Source organism: Erithacus rubecula, assembly GCF_903797595.1.
Source record: "Erithacus rubecula genome assembly, chromosome: 1".
Lineage (NCBI taxonomy): Eukaryota > Metazoa > Chordata > Aves > Passeriformes > Muscicapidae > Erithacus > Erithacus rubecula.
Genome location: NC_136658.1, coordinates 18824452 through 18851054, shown reverse-complemented (window position 1 = coordinate 18851054; position 26603 = coordinate 18824452). Strand labels below are relative to the sequence as shown.

The 26603-nt window shown below is 42.4% G+C and overlaps 1 protein-coding gene across 3 annotated transcripts; it reads left to right on the top strand.

Annotated features, from left to right (window-relative positions):
• Positions 1-757: 757 nt before the first annotated feature.
• TMEM45A (transmembrane protein 45A) lies at positions 758-25598 on the top strand. 3 transcript variants are annotated; one of them, XM_079320303.1, is made up of 6 exons: positions 758-1020; positions 17207-17416; positions 19318-19530; positions 19996-20180; positions 22307-22452; positions 23043-25598. In XM_079320303.1, the coding sequence occupies exons 2-6, from the start codon at positions 17227-17229 to the stop codon at positions 23134-23136; spliced, it is 828 nt and encodes a 275-aa protein (XP_079176429.1). In that variant the 5' UTR covers positions 758-1020; positions 17207-17226; the 3' UTR covers positions 23137-25598. The 3 variants fall into 3 exon arrangements, with proteins under 3 accessions (XP_079176429.1, XP_079176430.1, XP_079176431.1); XM_079320304.1 differs by lacking the exon at positions 758-1020 and adding an exon at positions 5594-5640; XM_079320305.1 differs by lacking the exon at positions 758-1020 and adding an exon at positions 17008-17092.
• The last annotated feature ends 1005 nt before the right edge of the window (positions 25599-26603 follow it).

The window sequence follows — 26603 nt, the reverse complement described above, 5'->3', positions numbered from 1 at the left end:
GGAGCTGATTGGAAAGACAGCGCCTGAGGGGAAAGTGTTTGTCCTCTGGGAGTATTGCACCCAATCACAGTGACTTTTGTGACTTTGATGCACTCTCTCCTTATTATGGCTCTTTCTCTTTCATCTAAGTGTTAAATGTGTATATTGGCAGAACTTTTGTGCACCAGAGATTTAATGGTCCTGGTGTCCCATGGGATTGGGACTGGTACAACAAACACACGTGGCAAGCAGGAGGACATTTTCCAGCTGTGCTGCAGAAGAGCCAAGGGAGGAGGGTCGTGGGAGTCAATGCCTGTGCAGTGACACTGGATTTCCAACTCCTCATCACTCCATGCTCACCATCCACAGCTGTGCTCCTGCTCTCACTTTCCCTCTTCTGCTGAAAATGCATTTTTCCCTCTCTCTCCCTAGGCTGGACTACAGCTGATGTTTTTCATATCATTGCTTAACTGGCCAGTTTCCCCATCCTGTTCTTTCTGCCTGGAGTCTCTGTCCTGAGGGTTGTTCACCCTGATGTCTTTCCCCAGCAAACTATCCTGACTCACCCGAGGTACGTGCAGAGCAGCAGCGAGCCAGAGAGACTGAGAGAAAAAAAATTAACCAAACAAAGAGGAGGATAAAACTGCAACTTTAAAAAAAATATGGAAAGAACACCATTAGGTTAACAAAGTTAAACTCTCAAATGCTGGACAAATCCAGGCCTAAGTCTGCCTTTGGAGGGATAGTTCAGCCCCCTTTTCCCTTCCCCCACACAATGTGTATTATGTGGCATGATTTAATTGTTTGGCTGCATACTATTTTTCCCACAGGACTAGTGCCTCATTTAGTGTAAATCCAGGACAGTGTCTGGGAATGAAGCTGGTCTCTGTATTTCCTGGACTAAGTGTGTCACTAGGAGCCCCGTTTATCACCACCTAACCCATCACTGTGCTGAATTTGGAGCTGACAGCTTCTTCATGAAATTTTCTGGGGTGGCTTCCCTGCAGCCTCTGACTATTTTTCACCACAGTCTGCCTAAAGGTGAGAAGCTACTATTTACAGGGAACTGGGAACTTTCTGCTATGATTTGATGTAGTTTTTTTGAATACTCAGTTGGTTCTGGCATTTGTTCAGAATACTTTATGATTTATCTAACTGGTGCATCAGACTACATTTGGTGTTCTGAGTGCTGGGTGCTTCTGTAAATCTATAACCTAAATGGCTCATACCAGGAATCTAAAAACAAGAAGACATAAGCCAGACATGTAGATATCTCACCTAGATGTGACTAAAGAACTTGATAGAAGCAGGGAGAGTTTTTGGTCCTTTAGCTGCCATTTCTTTCCTCTGCTAGTGGATTATTCCCTGTTTTCCCACATTCCTCTGCCTCAGGTTTCCATGTCACAGATAAGTTAGGACTTGGCTTGATAATTGACCCTGAGTGAGAACACCAGATGAGCTCTTCACTGCCTGATGTTATTTAGAAGTCACATCTTGTAAACTTGTTTGACTTCTGTTGCTGACTGTCCTTCATTAAAAATGCCAGGTCATTTTCCTCAGTGTGAGTAATCTCTCATTTTCTAACATAAAACTTGCATCATGAGCTGGAGCATAGTAAAAAGAAATGCCATTCCACATTCTCAGAGATTATTTTCACAGCTCTGTCTTGATATTTGCAGCTTTAAAATAATCTTTTCTCTCATTCAGCAGATACCCAATGAGACAAGGAAAAGCCAAGATTCTTGCTTGGCACTGTGGGGATTGGGCTCAATTTTTTTTGTGCAGTTATGTCATGGTTTAACATGTGCACAAAAGCAGCACAGTACAGCAGACAACCTCACTACTTTCTCCTGGTGCTTCTGCTTTTCCCAGATTTCTCTGCCCTTCATCCTCATAATAAAGGGATAGGAAAATCTGGGGAGAAAGTTCTTACTGTTACTATTCCTGGCATTTCTGACTTTATTACACCAGATTCTCTGTGCTCGACTAGTTCAAAGGACTCTGATTAACTTGAAACACCATCAATTACCTGTGAAATAAACATTGTTTCAGGAAGTGCTCCTGCATTTACACACTCTCTTCATGTACATAGTGTTAAGCTGAGCTTTGCTGACTTTTTGTATCTCCATGATTGTTTTTACATGTTCTTCTAGATGAAAGACTTTCATAAGGGGGGTACAATTTTATATGCTAGAAATCAGCTTGACAAATTGCATGGACAGGACATAAACTCGGAAAAAGTACTCCTTTTGAAAGTTTCTTAGAAAGATCTCACAGGCTACTTGTAAAAAAAACCCAAAAAACCAGATATCATAAACATAGCTAATAACTAATAACATTAAAAAAAAAAAAATCATGTATAATATAACTACTTTTCTTTCCCCCCTCCCCTTCCCCCATTCCCAGATGATAGGATTAGGCCTGGAAGCATTTTTAAACTTTACAGATTTAAACTTGTACCTTCAAAATCCATGCAAGAGAAAATGTTCCTAATAGCATGCCAAAGAATGGACTTTCATAAGATGGGTCTTTGTATTCAAATTCACTTTTTATTTATTTTGGTTTTGCAAGTCGTATTAAAACCAGAATGTCAATGTTTGTTTTTCCTTATGTCATAGCCAATGCATGTATTTGCTCCTTATTCAATTGTTGCATGAACTTTGCAAGGCCAGAACTATTTGTTTAGCTTTCTGGGCACTCTATCCAGAGAGCTATTATTTTATCAGCCACACTTCTGTGGTACATTTCATAAAATCATATAAGGGTTTAGGGTGGAAGGAACCTTAGAAACCTTAGGAACCTTGCCACGGGCAGGGACCAGGCTGCTCAGGGCCTCATCCAGCCTGTTCCTGTTCCAGGAACAGGACATCCACAGCTTCTCTGGGCAGCCTGGGCCAGTGCCTCAGCACCTGCACAGTAAAGAATTCTGAGTAAAAAATTCTGAGTAACGAATTCTGAGTAAAGAATTCTGAGTAAAGAATTCCTCATATCTTCCTTTCTCTCCTTTTTGAAACAGGAGCAACGTTTCCCTTTTATTCCAGTCACGAGGGACTTTGACTACTGTCACTTTTCAAATATGATGGAAAGTGGCTTGGCAACATCAGCCAGTGTCCTCAGAAGCCTGTGATGCATCTCACCAGGTCCCAGACACTTGTGGCTATTCACCTTCATCAGATGGTCCTGAACCTGCTCTGTGTGGTGGGAGGGCCTTCACTCCCACAGCTATAAATTAGGTGTGGTGCTACAAAGGTACCTACAAACAGCAAACCTTGGACTGCAAGTGTTCAGGGGAGTAGATCAACATTTCACTTCAGTTTTCACCCAGAAACAAGTAAAGGATGTTTAAAGTAGTGTTCCCTGAAGTGGCCAGGCTGAAAACAGCTCACCATGAAGGCATCTTGTCTTCAAAATGCAGATGTTACAATAATCCTAAAACATCTAGAGCTGTAATTTGTCTGTGCTCATGAATTATTTGGATCAAGGCATAGAGGTGTGACTTCATGTTAGTGTTGATGTTATTGCCTGGTATCTGTGATAACTCTGATGAAGTAAAAGCACTGGGCACCACACTAAATGCAATGTATTAGACCTGTGGGTCTTGGAGCCACAGACATTTGACCATGTGATGTTTCATTACACTAACTCCTGTGGAAAGTGGTTCAAGCATACTTGCAAATTCATCTCACAGTATTTAGGCTTTGCCCATGAAATAATATTTTAGTTCCTTGCTTCAGGTGCAATGCTCAATATCAGCAGTGAGCAGCCAAATAAATTCTCTGTTTGGATGCTCTATTCCTCAAGCAAGGGAAGAGCTCAACTGCCTGCCTGTGTGTCAAGCATGTATTCTAAATTTGCAAGAGGAGTGTTGAACTAATTTCCTAACTAACATTGGAATAAGGTAAAAAGAATAAGGTCAAAATGAAGGAAGGTCTGAACTTGACTCAATATGTCAGCACTGTTGGCCTTTTGTTGGCCTTAGGTAAAAACATCACAAAAGATGCTTTGTTATTTCCGTAGTCTCTAAAGAGTTTTGTAGGATATTTCATGTATGCACTTTTCTGTGGTTACTTTGATGGACACTGACTTGCAGAGAAGCAGAATCCCTGCAGGGCCCCAGGGATGCTAATTAGAGTTTTTTACATTGGCAGCATTGGTTGTCACTTAGAAAGACTTTTAGGTCATTTTAAGTGTGGATGGAAATGAGGAATCCCAGGAAGTGATGGTTGATCCACTGCCAAGACAAGCATCACACTAGTGGAAAATAGATGAGGTAATTACAATTATCAGTATTATTGACTGATTTAGCTCAGTCTAACTGAAAACTCTTATCCAAGAGAAGGATATCCATTAGGTAAGGATTAATGTTGTGATGTGAAGTGCATTCTGCTGTCTGAAAAAAAATAAAAATGCAGAAGTCGCTCAGACCAGGCAGCAGCTTTCATAGAATCTGGATTTCTGAAGCACTGTTTACAGAGAGGTGATCCTTCTGGGAAATATTATTGCACTTTTCTCTGTACTCATTACATCATCCAACCTGCAAAGGCATCTGCTTGCCAGATGCTAAGGGGCATTTGCTGGAGTATTATTTGTCTGAGAGTGAAAGTTTCACTTTGTGCTAAAGAGCAGGCGTGGATGCAGCTGCCTGAGAAGATAAGTGAGCATGAAAAGATTTTAAACTTTACATGGAGTTTATTTCCTCCACAAAAAAAACCTTGTGGATCATGAATAGCAGAAATTTTAAATTAGGGGGCTTGAAGGGGGTGTCTCAGAATTAAATCCAAATTACTGGTGACTTACTAGTAGGGAGAGTTGCACCTCAGCTTGGTTATTCCCACATCCACAGGGGAATCTAGCAACTGACGGGTGGAAAAGGGACAAGGGTGTCTTCTGGTATAGTTTAAACAGACCTTCAAAACCCAATTATCACAACTGCCTGGCTAATCCCTCAAAGGAGGATTTTTCCCCAATGAGAGAATTGAGGCTTTCACTGGTGTTCTCTGCTGGCTGTTGTAATAGAGGTGGTGCAGTGGAAGTTGCAAATGATTCTCTAATGTCACTTACTCTGTTTACTACAGGATGGCATCTGCAAATAAATCCGTGCTTTCGTTCTTTAAATTTTATTTTTAGGCATTCTTTTGGATTCAAGTCTGTACCATACATTCCTGCTAAATTACAGGAATGACAGCCACGGGTGCTCATTTTCGTGGAGAAAACCACGGCTGTCGGTGTGTGCATAAATAAAAAGAGGCCTCTGTTATATGCAGCGATCAAAGGAAAGTTTGTATGTCTGAAAGTCTCTCTACTTTTGCTATTTTTCCATAGCCTGCCCGGGCTGCTGGGAGCCGCTGTCCCCTGCCAGCCCCGCTCCCGGCAGATTTCCTGGAAAGCGGGGCAGGAGAGGGGGCGGGCAGCGCCGGATCCCGCGGAATCCTGCCTTTCCCCGAGCCCCTCTCCTTGGGCTGCTCCGGCTCGCTCCCGGCCAGGCGGGGAGCAGAACGCCCGTCCCCCGCGGGGCCGCCAGCGGAACATCTGGGCGGCCGCGCCGCCAACATCTGGAGCGGCCGCGGCGCATCCCGCGGAGGGTCCTGCCTTGGCCGGAGCTGAGAGCCCCGGAGCGGGCAGGGGAGCGGAGAAGGGGCTGCGAGGGAGGGCACAGCGCAGGTAAGGGCTCCCCCGATGCCGGGAAGGGCCGGGGTGAGGGCAGGACGGGCGGCGGGGCAGGGCCGGGGGATGTCGGAGATCGCCGGGGAAAGCACAACTACTCCATGTTTGCCTCGGTTCGGTCCGGGGGCACCTCTGAGGTGAAAAGGGTTTGAGATCAGCAGTCGCTTTGGCGAAGGTTGCCGCTTTTCAAAGGCGAGCGCGGCCCTCGCAGGCACCCGGAGCGTTCTGCCCCGTGCCGGAGGCTTTGAGCCGAGGTTCTGGATCACTGAACAAAGGCGACACTAAGTGTGCGGCTTAGTTCTAAGTTTACTACGTGATTTTTTCCTCTCCCTCCCTCCCTCTTGGATGTGTCAAATGGAGGTGTGCATCCAAAGTTGAATTTCCAGGCAAAATTAAAATAATTTAAATGCACTTAATGACTTCTTATTGTATGAGAGAAACCCTAAAATTATCTTAGCCACTTTATTTTATTTCAAGACAGAATAACCCTGAATATGTTGAATTTTGTCTCAAATTTCCAACAATAAATCACATTCTACTTTACTAATAACACTTAATACTTGACATAGTATCAAAAATTATCTTTTAGATAAAGGGCTTTCCAAAGAGCTTGGGAACTGGAGTATTTAAGATCAAAGTATTTTTGCTTTTTACTTTTTAAACCAAGTGTTTGATGATTACCATGCATTTGCATAGGTACTTGTGATTTCTCTACTATGTATAACTTTGTTTGCATCACCTTATATTGCTGTTTCTGTGGAGCTCTTTAAATTATAGCACAAGTTGTACTCCAAGTCACTTTAAGTATTTTGTAGAAGGAATGTTTTCAATATCCATTTTAGATGCAAATTCATAATTGACTCTAGAGTTACCTTTTACACAGATGTCTTTTGCTGCTTTTCAGGGTTGCTTGTGTGGCCTTTTCTGTATTTTTCTCTTTACAAATGAAGCTGAGCAAACCAAACAGATTTCTTTCAGTTGTGGACACTGTGGGTAGAAATAACTGCTGGAGAAAAAAACTCAAATGACCTTAAGGAGTGGCTGGAATAATTATGCCTGTGTTTAGGCAAACTGCTGTTTACTCTCTTCTTGTACACAAATCTGCCTGCAAAGATCATTTTAGTACTGCAGATGGCCAGTGCAGCAGTGCAAAAATGGGCTCCTTGTCTGAAGAGGTACATGAACCAAGACCTCTCAGTGTTGAAACTCTTGTCAACTGGCTCCTTTTTCTTATGTGTGACCAAACACACTCACGCTCACTTGCAGTTGGCAGCAGTAGTGATTCTGACCATCTCTTCCAAGCTATGAGAGAGACAGGCTCCCAAACCCAGGAATTACAAACAATTTGACTTTGGTTTTGAAATACCTTCATTTTTAGTAGAGTGACTTTCTACAGGGACAGTTCTATCCCATCATGGAGCATGAGCCAGACTTTGGGTCCTGGCACTGCTTTTTGCTCCAGAAGGCAAAAGGAGACTTAAATCCCTTTTATCAATTTATGCTTAAATCAGGGCCTGCTATAACACTTTAATGCTGAGCAACATTCCTAAAACTCTTGCTCCAAATCACCTTGCACTGGAGACATTTCCAAGACAAATTGTGTAGCATTAGTAATGACAGTGGTTTTGGAGGAGGATCTTGCTGGGTCTGCTCCCTCTGTTAATTGTGATGTTGGAGGGATTGAAGGAACTGAAGCTGCTGCTGCTGCTGCTGTAGCCTTGTATGGACAACTCTTCAGTTTCTGCTAATGTTGTGTTAGCACAAGCTGATTCCAATTTAATGAGTATGAGGTGGTCCTGAGAAATGGAACTACAGCTCTCAAGCATTTTGTCTTTTCTAGCTGGGGCAAAGCCAGCCAGTCACTTCTCCCAGCTAGCATCAATGCTACAGACTACCTTGCCAACACTCCCATTTATTCATTAATGTTTCTCTTTTTGGTTTGGATCCACACAGCTTTCTGCAGTTGATAGTGTGTTTCCCCCAAGCTATAGCTGGTAGAGGAAGTCCATTTGGCTCCCCTTGGAGAATCAGTATTATCAGGCAGCCTGAGATTGACAGACAAGACAGTAGAGAAAATTTCAAGGTACAAAGGCAGGTTAGCCAAGGCAAAGCTCTAGGTGCAAACCCTATCTGCTCTGCTGTAAACTTTGTAGAAATTACTGATAACTTTTATAAATTTTTTTCTTATCACAGCAGAATGCTGTAAGCCCCAAGCACTCATATAATTGGTTACAATCTTCAAATCCGCAAGATTTAAACATTTATTTTTAATCACCTTGTCTGCAATGAGGACTCACACTATGTAACTGTACTACACAGACAGATGGGGTGGCTGAAGATGGGGACAGGCTTTTTAGTAGGGCTTGTTGATAGGACAAGGGGTAATGGTTTTAAACTAAGAGAGGGTCTATGTAGAGCAGATATGAGAGAGAAATTTTCTGTAAGGAGAATGGTGAGACACTGGAACAGGTTGCCCAGAGAGGTGGAAAGGTTCCTTCCAACCCAAACTATTCTATAATTTTATCATGAGTTTATGAACACTTAATTCAGAAAGCAGAGATTCATGAACAAGCAAAATGAAGCAGTGTCACAGCAGAAGCCAATGTTCTGGACACGTGCCCCATGTTTCCAGCCTTCTCCCTTGCAGGGGACAGGAGAAGTTCAACTCTTACAAGTGTTACCTGCTTGTTGCCCAAGTATGAGCTGTTATGAGCATCACATTAGCAAACCGAGTCTCTTTGTAGTTTTTCCGTTAGAAAAACAAGTCCTTCCCATGAAAACCATCAAGGACTTAATAGTGACCTCAAATTTGTTGATACCAGCTCCCTTCCCATTTTCGTCAGCTTGAGTCTGTTGACTGTCCTTAAGATGAAAGCTTGCTAATGTACACAGCACAGATGACAATTCTGCTTCCCATATTTTGTTAGTGTTTGGTGATTCCTTGAAGCAGGGTCTTCTTTGTAATCCAGTTTCTCATTCAAAGGCTTCAGTCACCCCAATATCTGGTACTATAATAATGAAGATAAATTCTAATGCCTTTTCTGCAGCCACCAGTAGTTATTGTATGGGAGCAGCCCTTGCAACCAAAGAATTACAGCTCGTGTTGAGGTCAGCAAGCCCTGCACTTCACATCTCCATGCCTTCACACCTACAGCTACCTGAAAGGAGGCTGTAGCCAGGTGTGGGTCCTCCTCCCAAGCAAGTAGGGACAGGATGGAAGTGCATAGCTTTAAGTTGTGCCTGGAGAGGTTTTGGTTGGACATTAGGAAGAATTTATTCACAGAAAGGGTGATTAGACACTGGGTTGGACCACCCAGGGAGGTGGTGGAGTCACTGTCCCTGGAGGTTTTTAAGGAAAGGTTGGACGCGCCCCTGGTGTAGTTGATGGGGTGATGAGCAAAGGCTGGACTTCATGATGTGAGAGCTGCTTTCCAAGGCAATTGCTTCTGTGATTCTGTGATCTGTACTCCTCTAAGCTCAGAATTCTCTTTCAGACATGGCTTCTTTGCTGGAAAATATCCATTGAAGACCACTCAAACATTAAGTTTTCTCAGTAGACTCCCCCCTTTTTTTTTTCAAGTTGTGTCTTCTTGTCTTCAAGAAGTGTTTGGAGACATAAATAACAATTGCAGTAACTTCTAAGAATCTGTAAAGAGCTTTGTAAGTGCCAAATGCAGGATCTTTCACAGCTCTAGTGGTGATTAGCACTTATTACAAACTTTTTCCATAGTCTAGTAGTACTGTAAGCTTTGCTGTTTTATGAGATCATTTCACTGAAACCCCAACTGTATTGTCAAGATGCTATAGGAGAAGGTCTATAAAAAGGATTCCAACCTAAACCATACCATATTTTATTTCATTTCCTCTGCAGAGCAGGGCTCTGATCTCTAAATCATCAGTTGATACATCAAACTTTTGCTCTATTGACATTTTCCTAGCCTAGGAAGCCTCTTTTTTCCCAGGAAGCAGAGAACATTTAAATGAACACAACTGGAAAGACAAAGAAGATCCAGAGACTACACCCTACAGAACTGTATTTTGTGGTAAAGCCATGGAGCAATTTTCCTAGTGGCAGGATAACCTCTGCTGGACCATGGAACTCCAGGAATATCTAGAGTCCTGCAGAGGCTCCTCCCCCACCAGTCTGCCCTGGTGAGGCCCCGTCTGGGGTGCTGTGTCCAGTTCTGGGCTCCTGAGTTCAAGGAAGACAAGAAATTACTGAAGAGGGTCCAGCAGAGGGCTCCAAGTAAGATTAGGAGACTGGAGCATCTCTCCTCAGAGGAACAGCTGTGGGAACTGGGCTGGTTTAGCCTGGAGAAGAGACAGCTGAGAGGAGGGCTCATCAATGCATGCAGATATCTTAAGGGCTGGTGTCAAGAGGATGGTGCCAGAATGTTATCAGTGGTGCCTGGTGACAGGACAAGGGACAACAGGCACAAACTGAAACACAAGCTGAACATGATGGAAAACTTCCTTCCTGTGCAGGTGACTGAGCAATGGAACAGGTTGTCCAGAGGGGTTGTGGAGTTTCCCCCACTGGAGATATTCAAGAACTGTCTGGATGCAATCCTGGGTAACCTGCTCTAGATAAACCTGCTTCAGCAGGGGGTTGAATTAGACAACCTACAGAAGTTCCTTCCAGCACTAATCATTCTGTGATTTCATGATTTTGTGTTTCTGTTATAAAAGGAATTTATTCAAAAGGAAAATGACTGCAGGCAGGAATTCCAGCTGGCACAACTGGGGTTAAAATAGGGAAGCACTAAGATCTCCAGCTAAGCCCAGCTCTGGGTAGACTGGAAAGGGGAGATGGTGCTATTTTATCCTTTATTTCAGCCAGTGCTAGCAAATACCAGAGTTTATGGCCAATACAGGAACTATGAATATTTCATAGGAAAAAATTACTCCTGTGTGTCCCATGCACTTACCAGGTTTACTTTTTGTGTGTTTAAGTTTTTTGAACTTGCGGTGCTCTGAAAAAGGGCCCAGTTTGGCAGTCCTGAAGAAGAAAAATTTCATATCCCCAGATGAGCAGCTGCTCAGATATCAAGAGCCAATGGTAAGATTATTATGTAGTACTTGTCCCTGGATAACCCCTGCAGATAGCCTGCTCATCTGTGGGAGCAGAAGCAGACAGCAGATGCACAGAGAACAGGGAAAGAGAGCCAAAAAACTGAGGGTCATGGAGATGACAAACACAGTGAGGAACACTCAGAGGGCTGACAAAAATCTGGGAAGGAAGAGTCTCTGACAGATGCAATGTATTGAAAAATAATAGATTGGTACAAATTGTGGGCTCAAACTCATCACTGCGGGAGACTGTGTCCCAGAGTCCCTCCTTTCTGGGGCCAGCTGATAGATTTCTTATCATTACCTCTGGGATTTTTGGTTTTCATCCCTGTCTTCCAGGCTTGAATATCCTCTCAAGACTTTCATTATTCTACAGGCTTTGAGGAAGTGCAAGACATTTCTTTGTTTTCTTTACCCGAAAATCTTTATCTCCCACACCCCTAAGCCAAAATACCAAACCTGTCCTGTCACCTTTTAGCATTTCAAATAGTCTTGTGTCCTGCTTTCATTCATACACACAATACTTAGTTTCAGTCTAATTCTAAAGCAGCTGTAGGTGCCAGCTGAGTATTTCCTTAACACCAGAGCAGTGATCTCATCTGGAAACATGGAGCTGTAATCACTGAAATGCTTTCAGTCATGACATGAAATCAAGATTGTATTTGGTGAGCAAAGTACTTGGAGCAGACAGTTTTTCAGATCAGCCTGGCTGGTTGTGGTGTTTACAGCATAATGGCTGCAGGACAAAAGGCACTTGCCTCATGAATTGATCTTCAGCTGCAAGTAAGAAACTTTGGTACTGAATTAAACTTGTTTGTGATTTTCTTTGTCTAACATGCATTTCAGCTTTGCTGGTTTCCATTTTTTTTGTAAAAGCTGTATGATCACAGCTTGTGTACTCATTAGAAAATGCCTACAATTGCTATTTCCTTCTCTTATCTGGCTGCATCATTCTCACCAATATCACAATCAATTCCTGCAGCTGTTATGGATAAATAAACATTTCCCATCAAATATTACAAACTCCATATCACTGTTTTCTAATCTAGCATATGGAAGAAAAAAATTGGTGTTGTTTAATCTTTGGGCTTAAACTTTGTTGTCATATGGTTGTGTAGCAGAAATGAAAGCATTGCAGCAGAGTGAGTTTGTGGCTTTATAACTTTTGTCATTTCTGGAAAAGAAATCCACACTTCTGGTTGACAGTCCTCTGTAGCATCCCCTAGGGCTTGACAAACACAGGAAATTGCAGGGCATTCTGCTGTGGAAGAAGAATGTGCAGGGAAGGGAAGCTGCCTGCTGCAGGGAGGGCTCTGGCTCAGCTACTGCTTATGTCCCTGTCCATGTAGGTTGTGCTGCCTAAACCCCTGTCTGTCCTTTTTTATGGAAAAAGGGATAAAAGGGAAACTAACCTAGCTCTTCCAGAAGCAATTGAGAAGCCTGGGTAACCAGGTGGTATGTAGGGTTTCTCCATATCACTTGCATGTCTTGCCTTAGACCCCACAAAATGGAGACCAGAAATCACACTGGTCAATATTATGAAACATCTCTCCCCAAAACATTGGAAGATATTTAAATCAACCATCTCAGTCTATTTCTTCTGGATGGCTGGGCCCACAGATTGGTGGTGAATGGTGCTGCATCCACCTGGCAGCCAGCCACCAGTGGTGTCCCTCAGGGGACTGTGGTGGGGCCAGTTCTGTTCAATATTTTCATTGATGACATGGATGAGGGTATTGAGTCTTTCATTAGTAAATTTGCAGATGACACTAAGTTGGGAGCATGTGTTGATCTGTTGGAAGGTAGGAGGGCTCTGCAGAGACCTGGAAGAGTTGGATGGATGGGCAGAGTCCAAAAAGATGAAGTTTAATAAGTCCAAGTCCTGCATTTTGGCCACAATAACCCCCTGCAGTGCTATAGGCTGGGGATGGTGTAGCTGGACAGTGTCCAGGCAGAAAGGGACCTGGGGGTGCTGATTGATGGCAGGCTGAACATGAGCCACCAGTGTGTCCATGTGGCCAAGAAGGGCAATGGCCCCTGGCCTGTGTCAGGAACAGTGTGGCCAGCAGGAGCAGGGAGCTCATTCTTCCCCTCTGCTCAGCACTGGTGAGGCCACACCTTGAGTGTCCAGTTCTGTCCCCTCAGTTTAGGAACAATGTTGAGATGCTTCCAGAGGAGGCAACAAAGCTTGTGAGGGGCTTGGAACACAAACCCTGTGAGGAATGGCTGAGGGAGCTGGGGTTGTTCAGCCTGGAGAAAAGGAGACTCAGGGGTGACCTTGTCACTCTCTACAACTCCCTGAAATGTGGTTGTAGCCAGGTGGGGCAACTGATAGAACAAGGGCTTAGGCTGTGCCAAAGGAAATATAGGTTGGATATTAGGAAAAAGTTTCTTATGGAAAGAGTGATAAAGTACTGGAATTGTCTGCCTGGGAGGTGGTGGAGTCACCATCCCTGGATGTGTTTAAAGAAGGTTAGATGTGGCACTCGGTGCCATGGTTTAGTAGAGGTGTTAGGGCATGGGCTGGATTCGATGATCTTGAAGGTCTCTTCCAGCCTGGTGATTCTGTGATGCCAGCTGCCTGTGTGCCATTTATAGGCATCAGAACCAGGCTTTGCCTGGCAGGGTTAGGAGAAGAATTTGGACAGAGCTGAAGTTGTGAAGCAGGTCACCAGCTAAAGGAATGCATGCAGCACCTGGTGGCACTGGGTGGCCTTGGGGCCATGGCTCCCATCTGTGGCACAACTCTGCTTACAACTCTGGCAGACCATAGAATCACAGAACTTTAGGCAGGAGAAGACCTCTCAGGTTATTGAGTCCAACTGTTAACACAGCACTGCCAAGTCCTCCACTGAACAATGTCCCAGGAGTCACATCTCCATGTCTTTTAAACACCTCCAGGAATGATGATCCCACCACTTCTCTGGGCAGTGCCTTGACAATTCTTTCAGTGAAGAAATTTCTCCTGATATCGAATCTAAGATGATGTACTCTAGGGTGGGTTGTGGGCAGCAAGGATTGTTTGCTGCTGAGAACACAGCTGTGGCTCTGACACCACCCTTGGCCCTGAAATCACTGAGGTTAAAAAAGATCTTGGATTTGTACATCCTGCAACATCAGTCTGACATTGCAGATATAGACTAATAAGGGTCTGTTAAAATAAGCCCTCAAATTTATCTGATGCCATCTTATTTATGCTAATGCCATCTTTATCCAATACATAGCACCTGCTGTACCAAAACTGTCTGGCTCTCAAGCCGTGCAGAAGAGCTGGCAGGAGATGTTTTGTCCCAGGCTGTACAGGGGGATGCCAAAGTGCCACTTGGAAAGGCAGCAGCCTGACATGTTCTCCTCTCCTTTCATCTCCCATTACAACCCTGCCTTCCATCTCCCAGACCCATCTCCTGACCCCACAGTGACTTCCCTACTGAGGAGTCTCTGCTTAGCCTCACCATATGCTCAGTTTCATACTAAGCCCCCAAACTGTGCAATATCCCCCAGTTTATTTGCAGACAAAACTTATCAGTCACATCAAAACTGTGGGTGTTGGCAGGTGACTTCTAGACTCACCAAAAGGAGCTCTAAGGCCTGAAAAGAGAAAACTCATGAATTAGGAAGTTTAATCATTTTAAGGCAAGCTCTGTCATGATGTTTACAAGTTCACCAAACTTTAAAGGGTAAGTTCTATAACTCCTTTCTGAAACCAACTCGTTGAGATGCAGCATTCCAAAGGTCTGCCACAACAGCTGGCCAGCAGAACAGATGTGTGTCTTTCTAGAGAAATCCTGCAAAGAATCCCTATCACCTTTGGATGAACTCAATCTGAAGTTTACACTCTCTAAAGCTAATAATGTGTGATTGTACTTCTTTCAGCAAAAAAGTAAATTTTCCGGTTCTATTCTGTTTATATTGGATGTGGAACATCAGCTGCTGTATCAGCCTTTTCTTATTTTTGCTTGCTTTGAAAGGCAAAAAATAGTTTAAAACAAAGTTTCCCAATTGCTTGCCCAGATTTAGTGCAGAAAAATCATCCAGTGTTTAAATATCTAGGTAACCCAGGTGTGAATTTACAGATTAATAATTACTTTTGAAGTTTTGTGACGTCAACACACTTCTTCATTTTGCTACTATTGCAGCTGTACTCTCACAAGGGAAGGTTATTCAGAGGTTTCATTTACCTTTCCAATCCATTGTTTTGCTTTGATGTGCAGTACAGGGTAAATTGTTCCTTTTGAACTGCTTTGTATCTGTGGTGAATAATGATGAATAATGAATAAAGTCTTTCCAACGAACAGTGCTCAGTGAGATCAGACATGGTGAGGAAAAGCCACTCCCCTCTCCTTCCCTTTCAGTAAAAGAAAAGTCCTGACAAGAAAGCAATGCCTTCCAGGACAGCATGTTTAAAAATCTTAGAAATTAGGGTTTGAAAAGCAAAAGAAGTATTCTAAAGCTTAAAGCAAAGTTTTAGCAAAGGTTAAAGCAAAGATGACTGTCTAAAGCTGTTAGTCCTTTATTGAGACAAACAGTGGTGCAGTGAGTACTGGCAGGGATGTGCAGACAGGTCAGACTCTGAACTAAAGGTGTCCCAAAATGAAGAAAAAACCTTTTGGCTGAGATAGCAGGGGCTGGGTCCCACCTATAGGGCTGAGCTCTCCAAACCTCACCAGTGAGAGCCCCCTGTGCTGTGAGCTACAGAGTGAATAGCAGCAAATAAAACACTTGCAAATAAAACATACAGGAATCAGCCCAGCAGAACTTGAAGGGTGATGAGGGAGGCAGAGGAGGCAGAGAAAGGCTCTCCCAGCCTTTGGACCTTCAGCTGCAGGAGGCCATACCTACACAGCAGAAATCCCAGGTGGGAGTCCTCTATGTTTTGTTCATGAACATTCCCTCATGCCCCCTTTGGCTGCCCCTTGGCTGGCAGGTGCTGATTCCCTGAGCTTGATGCACCCATCTCCACATGCTGTCCTTCCCAGCTTTCACATGCAGACACCAGACCCTGCAGGGGACACATCCAGAGATGACCTTGCTTGGGCAACCAGCATCACATTTCTCTGCACCTGTACCTCCCCAGTGCTTCCCTAGGAATTAGGTAAGCAGGGTATTGTCCAGGGAAAGTTTAAAATCTCACCTCTCCCACTCAGCAGCCCTTACAGTGGGAGAGCTCAGCTCTGGAAGAGCAGGGGACAGGCAGGGGCTGCAGGACCCTCTTCAGCATCCTGTTTAAATCAGACCAGACTCATGCTATGCGTGAACAGTCATGTTTTCTTTTCTTCTCCTTTGTGGCTACAAAGGTCACCTCTCCTCACGTAGTTGGTATGATTTTAGGAGAACTCCAGGACCTGTGCATGTGGAAAAGTTTCTCTTTTTAAAAAATAAATTTAAAAAATGATGCTTTCAGTGGAGAGGGCTCATGCTACGTGACTAGACAGCGTTATGTGAACCAGCTGCAAGTACTCCACGGCCCAGAAGCCACAGTTTAAAACTTCTTATGCAGAGCTGACCATAGGAAATACTTATGAAAAAGAAAAATATACCAGAATTTCCATGCTCTATTCATAGCCAAATGGCTCCAGTGCAGTGTGGCAATTTTAAGTCAGCAACAATAATAACAGAAAATACAGACTGCCAATCCTTCTAAATTGGTTATTCTTGATTGCTGCCTGTGCAGAGACTCAGTCTGCCTTTGGGGCATGAGGTACAACAACTCAATTTATAATATCTTAAAGAAAAATTGCAATTTAATGTTAGAACTGTCTTTTTAATGAAGAAGCTGCTGGCTTAAAGCCAATATCCCAAATGTTGGGATGATGACCACAATTGCTAGGATTATGAATGGCACTGCTTTTAAATAATATAATTTATATTATTATAAATTTGGATTTATATAATCCAAATCAACTAATAGCCTTGTCATACAGTGCACTTGATGTACTTGATAGTATATATCTGGTTGTGGGTGCATAAGTCACCCATCACATGAGAATGACTTGATGTTTGTAAATCATAACAAGACATCTGGATTGAAATAAAAAATACAATTTATCAGTGAATATTTACCCATTGATGGGTATGCAATTAATTTTCTCCTTCAGTCAGGGATTGTCTTGTCTTCCTTTCATAAGGAAAAAAATATAAAACCCTCTCTAAAGGTGAAAGCTTCAAACAGTGAGTATTCAGATTCTCTCTATTGAGTGAGCACAACTTCTACAGCAAGACATAGTGTGCTATGGCTTTCCTTCTCCTATCCTGGGAGTGCCAGCTCTGCATTTCAGGTCAGCTGCTCTGCAGTTGGGTCTCTGCTTCTGCTTCTGCAAAACTATGAAACTGAGGAGACTGACTGAGAAGACAAGTACCTGAATTTATTTTTAAATTAACTGTGAGTACTCAATTCAGTGACACCTATTTGATCTATGCAAGGAGACACTTTAAAATTATAACTCACAGAATTCTCCCACTATTCCCATAATTGGTCTCTTTGTTTCTCCTTCAGGTATTGCCTAGCAGAACACCATGGGCAATTTCAAAGGCCATGCCCTCCCTGGAAGCTTTTTTCTTCTTTTTGGCTTATGGTGGTCAGTGAAGTATCCACTGAAGTATGCCTGTCGAAAAAACAAGAATGTTTGCTACCTTGGCTCCAGGGCAGGGTTCCAGCGCCTGGAGTTTGTTGAGGGCATCATCAAAGCTGTCTTTGCCCTCATTGGTAAGTGAGGTGGACTAAGGGCAGGCTTCTAACACCTTTTGCTTTGCATTTTGTTTTCTGGTAAATTGGATTTCCCTGTGTTCTGCTCTTTTGCCTTTAATCACTGAGAAGTGGTGGGGATAGTGCTGTTGATTACACAGCTGTGGCCATAACAGGGTTTCCATCCACAGAGCTCTTCTGGAGCTTCTGTGAGGTCCCTCACTCCTGACACATCTCAGTGCTCATGTCCTGTTCACTGTTCAGGGAGGGAGATAAGATATTTAGGCAAGGGGCTCTCATGGGCACACTGGGAGCACCAGACTGTGAAGGTGTTTCTTGTCTATTCTGAATTAATTTTACATTTGGAATTCAACCATCTCAGATGTTGGAAGCCTCCACTGATTTATTGACAAAGTATGTAAGTGATGCAGATGATTTTCTGATTAATCTCAGTCAGGAATGAAAATATTCACAAAAAAAGACTGAACTCCAGATGTTATTGCTGCAGGACTGTTGTGATGGGGTGTGGGGAAGCTGTTTGTTCTTCTCTTGTGTCCAGGCCTGGGTACAAACCCACTGGGATGGTTTTAAGAGCTGTGTAGCTGGTTGGAAGTGTTTAGCTCTTGTTTACATCCTGGCAGGCTGTATGGTAGGGACTTAGCTTTGGAGAATAAGTAAACTAAACAACAAGGGATCTGAGGACCTCAGCACCTGCAGGTCAATTTGAAAAATATATGAATTTTAAGCACTTATGCACTTCTAGATTCTATTTGTCTGCTCTTCTTTAGATGCCTGGAGTTGCCTCATTTCTAATCAAAGTGCAGGCTGTGACAAAGTCTTGTGCTTGCTTTTCCATCCCCTCTGCTAAGATCCATCAGCACTGAAGAGATGTTGTGTCTACAATTTTATCATTAAAAAATGATAAAAATCTGAATAATAGCATTCATTTTGAGGTGTGACAATGGACATCTTTCCTACAAATCTCCCAGTCTGTGTCTAGAGGTAGTTTGGCAGCTAAAACATTAATCTACTGGTTTTATTTTCACTTTGAAACCACAAGCTATTATTTTAACATATGGAAATTCCAATTCCAATCAAAAGTATGGGAAAAAACTCTTGGCTTACTGACAGACAGTAAAGGCATCAGGAGTAAAACCTGCTATTTCCATGTTAGGAAAACTGGAAATAAAGGTGGAATAACACTGCATTTGTTCTATAGTGTATCTGCTTATACAGCAAGATGCTGGGCTATACCTTATAAACAATATAATCAGCTTTGATGTTTTAAAAGCAGAATAGCTTTTAAACCCTCCCCAAACTTCATTTATCATATAAAGCATTTTAAAGCAGTTTTCCCTTGCTGGAGTACCTCAGCTAGTTAGCAAGACACTGAGGGGCCAAGGTAAGGGAGAGAGTGGAAACTCCGTGTACATTCCCATGGGACTTTTAATAACCCTGCACGTTGGAGGGGTTTCCTTTTATGGCTTTAGAGGAAAAATCCCATTTGAATTATGAGTCTGAACTCTGTAATCCTGCACGTGGCAGGGCACTGAAATGGTAAATCTTTCCTTTGGAAACTTTAGTGTGTGTTATGTTTCACATTGGAAAAGGCAGCTGAAAAATTTTATCAGAAGACAAGTACAATAGCAATTGTTTGAAAGAAGAATAAGCAGCACAGAATAGCTGTTTTAATTTTCACTGCTGGAAACTGCAAGACACAAATAGTTCCACCAGGAGTGCAGCTGAAGAATGATTTCCTCTGGCTCTCCACTCTCCAGTTTATGTGATGCTAAAACCTCAGACTTACTGACATTATGCTGCATGTGGATATATTGCTGCCTCTATTGTTTGTGTAAGGACTTGTCATCAGTTTGTACCTTAACCACCAGAACAAATGGTTTTTCTTCTTTTTTCATACACAGGGATGGTGGCTGAGCAGTTTGTTCCTGATGGGCCTCACCTGAAGCTGTACAACTATGAGAAGAAGCACTGGGATCACCTGATGAACTGGCAGCATGCCACCATGTACCTCTTCTATGGCATCTCGGGGCTGGTGGACATCGTGGCACACGGGACCAGTGTGCTGCCAGTGGCCATGGACAGGATGATGCTTTCCATAGCAGTCTTCATTGAAGGTCAGTGTACCTCTCCCTGCAGGGAGAGCATGAATCCTGGGGATGGGTGCTGGGCATTGTCTGGGAATCTCAAATCAGACTTAGAGAATGACTCTCTGGGATCTGGGTGCTTCACTCCCTGAAACACTTTGAAGAGGTCACAAAAGGATCAGTCATGGCCCTCATTACACTGCCCAGCTCATGATCCCACATTGGAGAGGTGAATCTTAGCTGTCCTACCTGGCTCAGGCAGCAACAGAAATGCTATGAAAATAGCAGCAAAAGCCTGTTTTGGATAAGTGCTCAGTAGCTCAGGCATGTATTTGATGTAGGTACTGACATGGTACCAGTTAGTTAAAGCCAGCCTGAGTGAAGCTGATACTGGCATAAGGAGAAATGCCAGAAATGTTTCACTGCTTTCTAAAAGCAGATGCAGGGAAATTGCAAGGGAAGAAATGATCTTTAACTGATCACAATTTATTCCAGGTTTTCTCTTCTGCTACCATCTTCATGGGAGATCCATGCTAGATGTTCATGTTCATCAGTTACTGCTATTTGCTGTCTTTGGAGCTGCTGCCTGCATATTTTTGGAAGTTTTTTTCCGTGGCAGTATTGTGCTAGAGATGCTCCGTACAAGCCTCTGCATATTACAGGGCAGCTGGTTCTGGCAAGTAGGTGACTTTTCTGTCTTTGTAATTTCTTTCTCACTGAAGTTAGTAATTCTAACCCTTTGCAGATTTTTCATGGGTTATGTATATGCCTTTTAAGCATATAAAAAGGACCTCAAAAGACTTACAGAAAATAAGTTCCTTTAAAGAGATACAGAAAAAAAATCTCTTTAAAAGATAACAGTATAAAATTTCTCATATCCATTTACAGAAGAAGAAACAGTAGCCATTTTACTTCCAGTGCCTTTTATTTGAATCAATAAAGTAGCTGGAGTGTTTTTCTTGAGCTCTCTATGTTACTGAGCTCTCTGATCCCTGTAAATTTGGAACATCCTGTTCCAAATTTGCCAGCCAAATGGCAGTGATTTTAGGGCATGGAAATATATTCTGTTCATTACAAAGAGAGTCTCCACTGTCAGCTGCTGGAGCAGTGAGTAGATGCCCAGTGTAGTACTGGACAGGTGAGGCAAAGGCCTCATTGACTTTGCCAAGGTCAAAAGGTGCTTAAATTACAGATTCTCATTAGGAGACTGGGTGGTGTAAAGCCTCCTGCTCTTCTAGTGCTCTGGGAGCTGAGCAGAAAAATAACAACAGCCAGAACTTTGATATTTCAGGGATGTGGCTCCTGAAAGGACTCTTCAAAATGTACCTTCTGTGCCCTCACTTGTGTGTCTGTCCAATAACAGATATTTGACAGTAGCTCCTTCTCTGCTGCCAGAACAAGAGAGAGATTTAAGGAGTAGCTGGGAGCTTGTAACAGAAATAGGACCACTAGTGCTGATGTGTGTTTCATCCTATAGTGGAGAATTGAGGTCACTCCAATGATTTTTCTTTCCAGCATGTCTAGACTGGCTTCCCTTTTTTCTGTGCTGGCCAGACACGATGAATAAAAGTGTTTGCTGTTTCTTAGGAGAACTGGACACTCAGCACCAAATCAAATATTCAAATGCTTGCTCTGGCATGAAGACAGACCTCAGAACTGGCTGTATTTTTCTATAAGTGAACTCAAAAATGTAGTGCTGCAACACTTGCTGTTTTATTTTCTTGTTTGCAAACTTTCAGCTGGTGATTTAAGAAGCTTTACATAGGAGGAATAGATGCAACCATTTATTCATTGTTTTCTGCCTAGTCTAATTTTAGAAGAGATAATTTCTTTAGCTCTAGAGACAATGTGGGTTTTGTTTCAAAATTGAAGTACTAAAAATAGAAGAAATTTAAGTGGCTTTTTTCACACCCACATCAGACTTCAACCATCTGTGTGACTGAAAACCACACACTGGCTGCAGCACAGGAAATTTGTAAAAGGTAAAGGGACTTTCTTTCTGCATCATCAACACCCTCATTCATTAAATTCTCTGCATGGAATTGCAAAATGCACTCCCCTCCTTCTTCCTCTTTTCTTCCCAATTTCTAAATTCTCAGCTGAACTGCTGAGTGATGACTTTGAACAGTATTAAGCAGCGCAGAGGGTTTGTGTTTGTCATGAAAACCCTGCATAGCGACAGGATTAACTGTTTTCCCACTTTTTGCACAACTAGGAATTTGATCTTTCCCAGCTCTGATTAAACAAATCAGGTACATATTTCACATGAACTTACAGTCTTGCATGAGGAAGCTCCATTTTTATGCCATTTCTGACCTTTCCCTTGGATGGCCCAGAAGAGGTAGACTTGTGGCTCACCTTTATTTGTTCATTGATTATTCACCTTCCCAGCCATGTAACACATTCCAGACACTGCTGGGAAGAAGGGAAGCAGTGCAAATGGCCAGGCAGGTTTTCTGATCTCTGAGGTGATTTCAGATCAGAGCACACAGGGCTGAGCACCAGCTCCCTTCTTTACAGTGCATAATTGTGATTATTGCAGGGCTGGGCTGTCGGGCAAGACCCTTAAATTTTCTGGGCAAGAGCAGTGGGTCTCTGGGACTGGCACTTTATCTTCAAAGGCATTTCTGAACAGAGCTGTTTAAAGTGAACCATCATATCTGAGATTGACTACAAAATTGTTTTTAATAGTAAACACAGAAATAAGCAACACCATAAGGAAATTAAATGTCTGCCTTGCAATGTGTAGCATAAAACATGATATGCTCATCAAATGACATGTACCAAATCTCTTCTTTTACTACAGATTGGCTTTGTGCTTTATCCTCCAAATGGGAGCCCAGAGTGGAATCAGACAGATCACACTAACATGATGTTCCTGACCATGTGCTATTGCTGGCATTATGCCTTTGCTTTTCTTATACTTGCAGTGAATTACACAATTGTCAGCTGGTAAGTTACTTGAAACACTAAAACTTTGGTGATTTGTCTGTTTAGTCTAGTAGAGGCTTTATTTTAGAAAAGTTTCACTGACAAATGAAAAGGTTTCTTTGAAGTAATTAATTGTCTTGCAATGTAAAATAAAAATATTTATTAGTAATCAATGAAAAGCACATGACATTGCTTCAGTAGAAAGGGAAAAAAACACATCCATAAATATAGCTCTGATAACATAATACTTCTCACATAAAATGAGCTCCAATAGTCTTGCAATTTTGTAAGTCCATATAAAGTCAGAAGTAGGAGATTCTTTTTACCTGCAGAATCTTGTCTCCCACTGCTCATCTCTGCTAATTTTAAGTTATTGAGCAGGTTTCATGACTTCACTTTGAAGATATTACACAGAATTCCTTGCTAGAAATTTTCTGTGATCAAACCTGATTTCCTTTTCACTGATCATTTTCACCCCTTAATGTCTAAAGTTAACCCTTCTCCTTGCTACCCAGTGCTAATTCTGACAAAATTCCAATTTTACCATGTTATAAATGGTCAGATGAGCCTTTGAGTTACTATTGACAACTTTTTTTTATTGTTGTTTCCAGGGCTGTCCGCTCAAAGGTTAAGCAGTCCCAGCCCATGGAAATGGGTTTACTGAAAACATCTGAACGAGATCATGAGTCAGAAGAAGAAATTTAGCATGACTATGGCTTGACCAGTTTGTCCACTCCAACCATTAGGCTAATTTATACCTCATTTCTACAATTTTTTGCCATGTTATTAATTTTTTGCTATGACTTGCCTTGCAAATATCAATCCCCTATGATGTCTATGATGTCTACATCTACACAGTTTTTGGTTTTTTTTGTGAAGGGTAAGTTTGATGTTGATCCATGGTGGTTGCACTAGTACCTTGTTTATCACGTGCTTCACTGAAAATCAGACTAGTATTGGACAGACTTGGTGTGGATAAGGTGGAGCAATGAAGTCTGTATGTTTACCTTATTAAAAGCTAAGAAAAATATTTTTCAGCCACTGCTGGACATAAAGTTTCCATAATTAGGATGTCTAAATGTGTGTGTTGGTTGCCCTGCAAGTGCCTGTGGATAAATAACTGTGCAGACCTGGAAAACAGCAGAACAAGATAAAGAAACCACAGTCTTGCAGTTGTCTTGTGTAAAAACTTTGTGTCTCTGGCTTTATGTTAAACAGAAGGAACTCACTGTGAACCCATTGAGTGGTTCACTGAAGAGTTTGTAGTGTGTTCACCCCCCAGAGATGCCACCAAGCCTGGCAGGAGGACCAAAGATGTGCATGGTGATCAAAAACCAGAGCAGTTGTTCTAGACAGTCCTGTCTCTTTGCTATCCTTTGACTTTGCAGGGCAGTGGAAATGACTCTGCCTCCCTTTGCTGCCTGGAACAATTTATTTTCCAGAAAGGTTGGGAAGTGTCCAGTCAGGCAGCACCTAACTGCAAAACCAGTTTCTTTCCCAAACTGATTTCCTTTCCTTTGGTGGAATTTGGTGGTTTTCTGCAGTGTTCAGAGCAGACACATGACCCACAATCTGAGCTCAGGAGTGGGTAATTCTGCTCTGTGAGCAGGATGAGATGGTTTTGCATCCCTTTCCCTGTGTCACCCCTTCAGTCACCAGGCAGTCTGCACAGTGCTGCACAGTGAGCTGTGGGAGGGCAGGTGTTGCCTTCTTAGTAGCTCCATACCCAGCTACCAACACTGTGAGGGAATTAAGAAATAACACCACCTTTAACTGCATTTATTTTCTCCATGCAAACAGATCCAGTGAAAAGCAAAGGGTTCATGGCCAATGGCAGCAAAATGATTGCTTAAAAAAGCTGGCTAATAAAATAGTTTGTATCTCAAAGGGATCCCAAGATCCAAAAAATCCTTGCAGACTTTTCCTAAAACTACTTTACCTTCAATGCAACATAAATATTTACTTTTAAGATGTACCTTTTATCTGTCCTTTTTCAACGAGCACCTTTCTCAGCTGCACATGCTGTTAATGCTGTATTTTACTTTGTCTGTTTTGTCAGTGCCTTTCCAAAATCAGTGGTACTGTTTATTCTGAAGGACATCATCAGAAATTATTTTGCTTCTCACAGGCAGGAACAATGCAAATTTCTTCACTGCTTTTCTTGATAAATACATTTAATACCATGAAAATATTAAGGTGCTGTATCTTTAAACCAAAGGGATTTTTAAGCAGGATGAAAAGCACAATAAACTCTCTGAACTTTCGTATGTCTTCTTAGAAGACTTCAGTTGTTAATTTTAAAATTTATTCTAGATGTTTGCAAAGTATTGTGAAGTAACACCTGCAACCAGGTGTCAGATTATCCAGCTGAATCTTCCTTGGAAAGCAAGAGTAGTTGGCTCACATACATTTTACATTTACAAATGTCAAAGAGGAAATTGCACACTGCTAGCCAAAGATCACTGCTTTTCCTGGCAACTGTTGGCCCTTTTTCAATGCCTTTCTCTGAAGGCTGTTGGAGATTTTAGCAAACTTTAGTAGAGCCTGTCATGGGACATCCTTGTAAGATAGGTATTGGTGTGGAATATTTGCAGCTCTGTATCTCAGCTTCACAGTGGTCTTACTACAAACTCCGAAATAATTGTATTTACTCCACTCTGCAAATCTAAGACTTGAGTTTGATTACTGTGGTTCCATTAAAATCAGATTTCCTGTAGAAGGAAGATCCATGGTTTCCCTGAGGAGTTTGCCTGTTAGTTGCAGCATTTTACCTTAATTGCAGCACATCATTGCTGTCTCTAAATTGTGGGGATATTTTAAAAGGGCAGGTTCTTTCTCCTGTTGGAAAGGTTGAGCTACAAAGCTTCTGTAGTGCTGAGCAGAGAAGATGATGCTTGTGCATCAAAGAGAACTTGGGGATTAGCACAAAAGTGTCACAATAAGCCAAAATCAGCTGATGAGGTGAACCTCATGGGTGAGCTGTGCACAGAGAAGGTGCTTATCCAAATCTCTTCTAGAAAAAAGTTCCCTGCTTTTACAGAAGCAAAAAGTGACAATACTTGAACTCACTGGCCAGAGTGGCTGCCTGACACTCTTCCTCCTGTGGGGAGGAGCCTGGGGACTCTGGCTCTGTCCTTAGCCACATCCAGCAGGGGCTGTAGAGCTGGGTCATTTCTTTGGAGAAAATATGAGCAGGATTTGTCCTGCTGAGAGGCATCACCTGTACCTCCCTCTGTGTCCCTGCTGTGAACCTCCTGTACATGATCACAGAACTGGATGAATCAGCCCAACACACGTCTGTTTTTTTTGGTGCAGCCATGCCTAGCAAAGACACCTCTAAAGAAGCCCAGACTGGAGGTGATGCAGTGTGACACAGAGCTGTAGGGCAGGCTTTGTGCAAAACACTCTCTCCTCACCTTAGAAAAGGTGGCCTTGCACTATCAAGAAATGCAAGGAAAAACAGATCCTGTAGTCTCAAAGAAAGAATAGTCTTTTGAATTTAATTTTTAATACTTACAGTACATGCAAAGTGAGTGTCATAGCAGGAGTTTGTGCCTGACAAATTTATGGTGCCACAAAGGAAAGAAACACCCTATTTCAGAGTGGGGTTTTGCTACATGGAACACCTGTCCCATTCTCCTGTGTTCAAAAGAGATGCCCAGGAACAGTAGGGCACCTATTACAATGAAAAAGGTACAGCCTTCATCCTTTCATAAGCAGCAGGTGTTGCCTGAGTTGAATGAGGGGAAGGAGGTCTGACAAGTTTACGAACACCACTCAGAAAAAGTAAGCTGCTCTCAAGAAAATTTAAATTATTTTTAAATACTGGTGCTTTTGAGAAACTATATGGTAGTTTTTGGTAGTCAAAATACACTTGTAACTTTATTTAAATAAAATTGATTTATTCATGTAAAATGTCTGTCATGTTTTCAGGGGAAAAAATATAACCATTTATGGGACAGGATAGGGTGGTATAACACATAACACATCCAGATATTTGAACAAGCTGCAGTTTAATTCAAGACAGGTCAGAACTACCTTGTCATTGGAAATTGTGATGTTTGTTCTATATTCTGTAAACAAATACTTTTTTCCCTTGTGACTAAACATAGCATGAGCAAAGAGCAAATGTGACAGCAAAGAATTTGAATCCTCCAGTTCATTCATCCTTA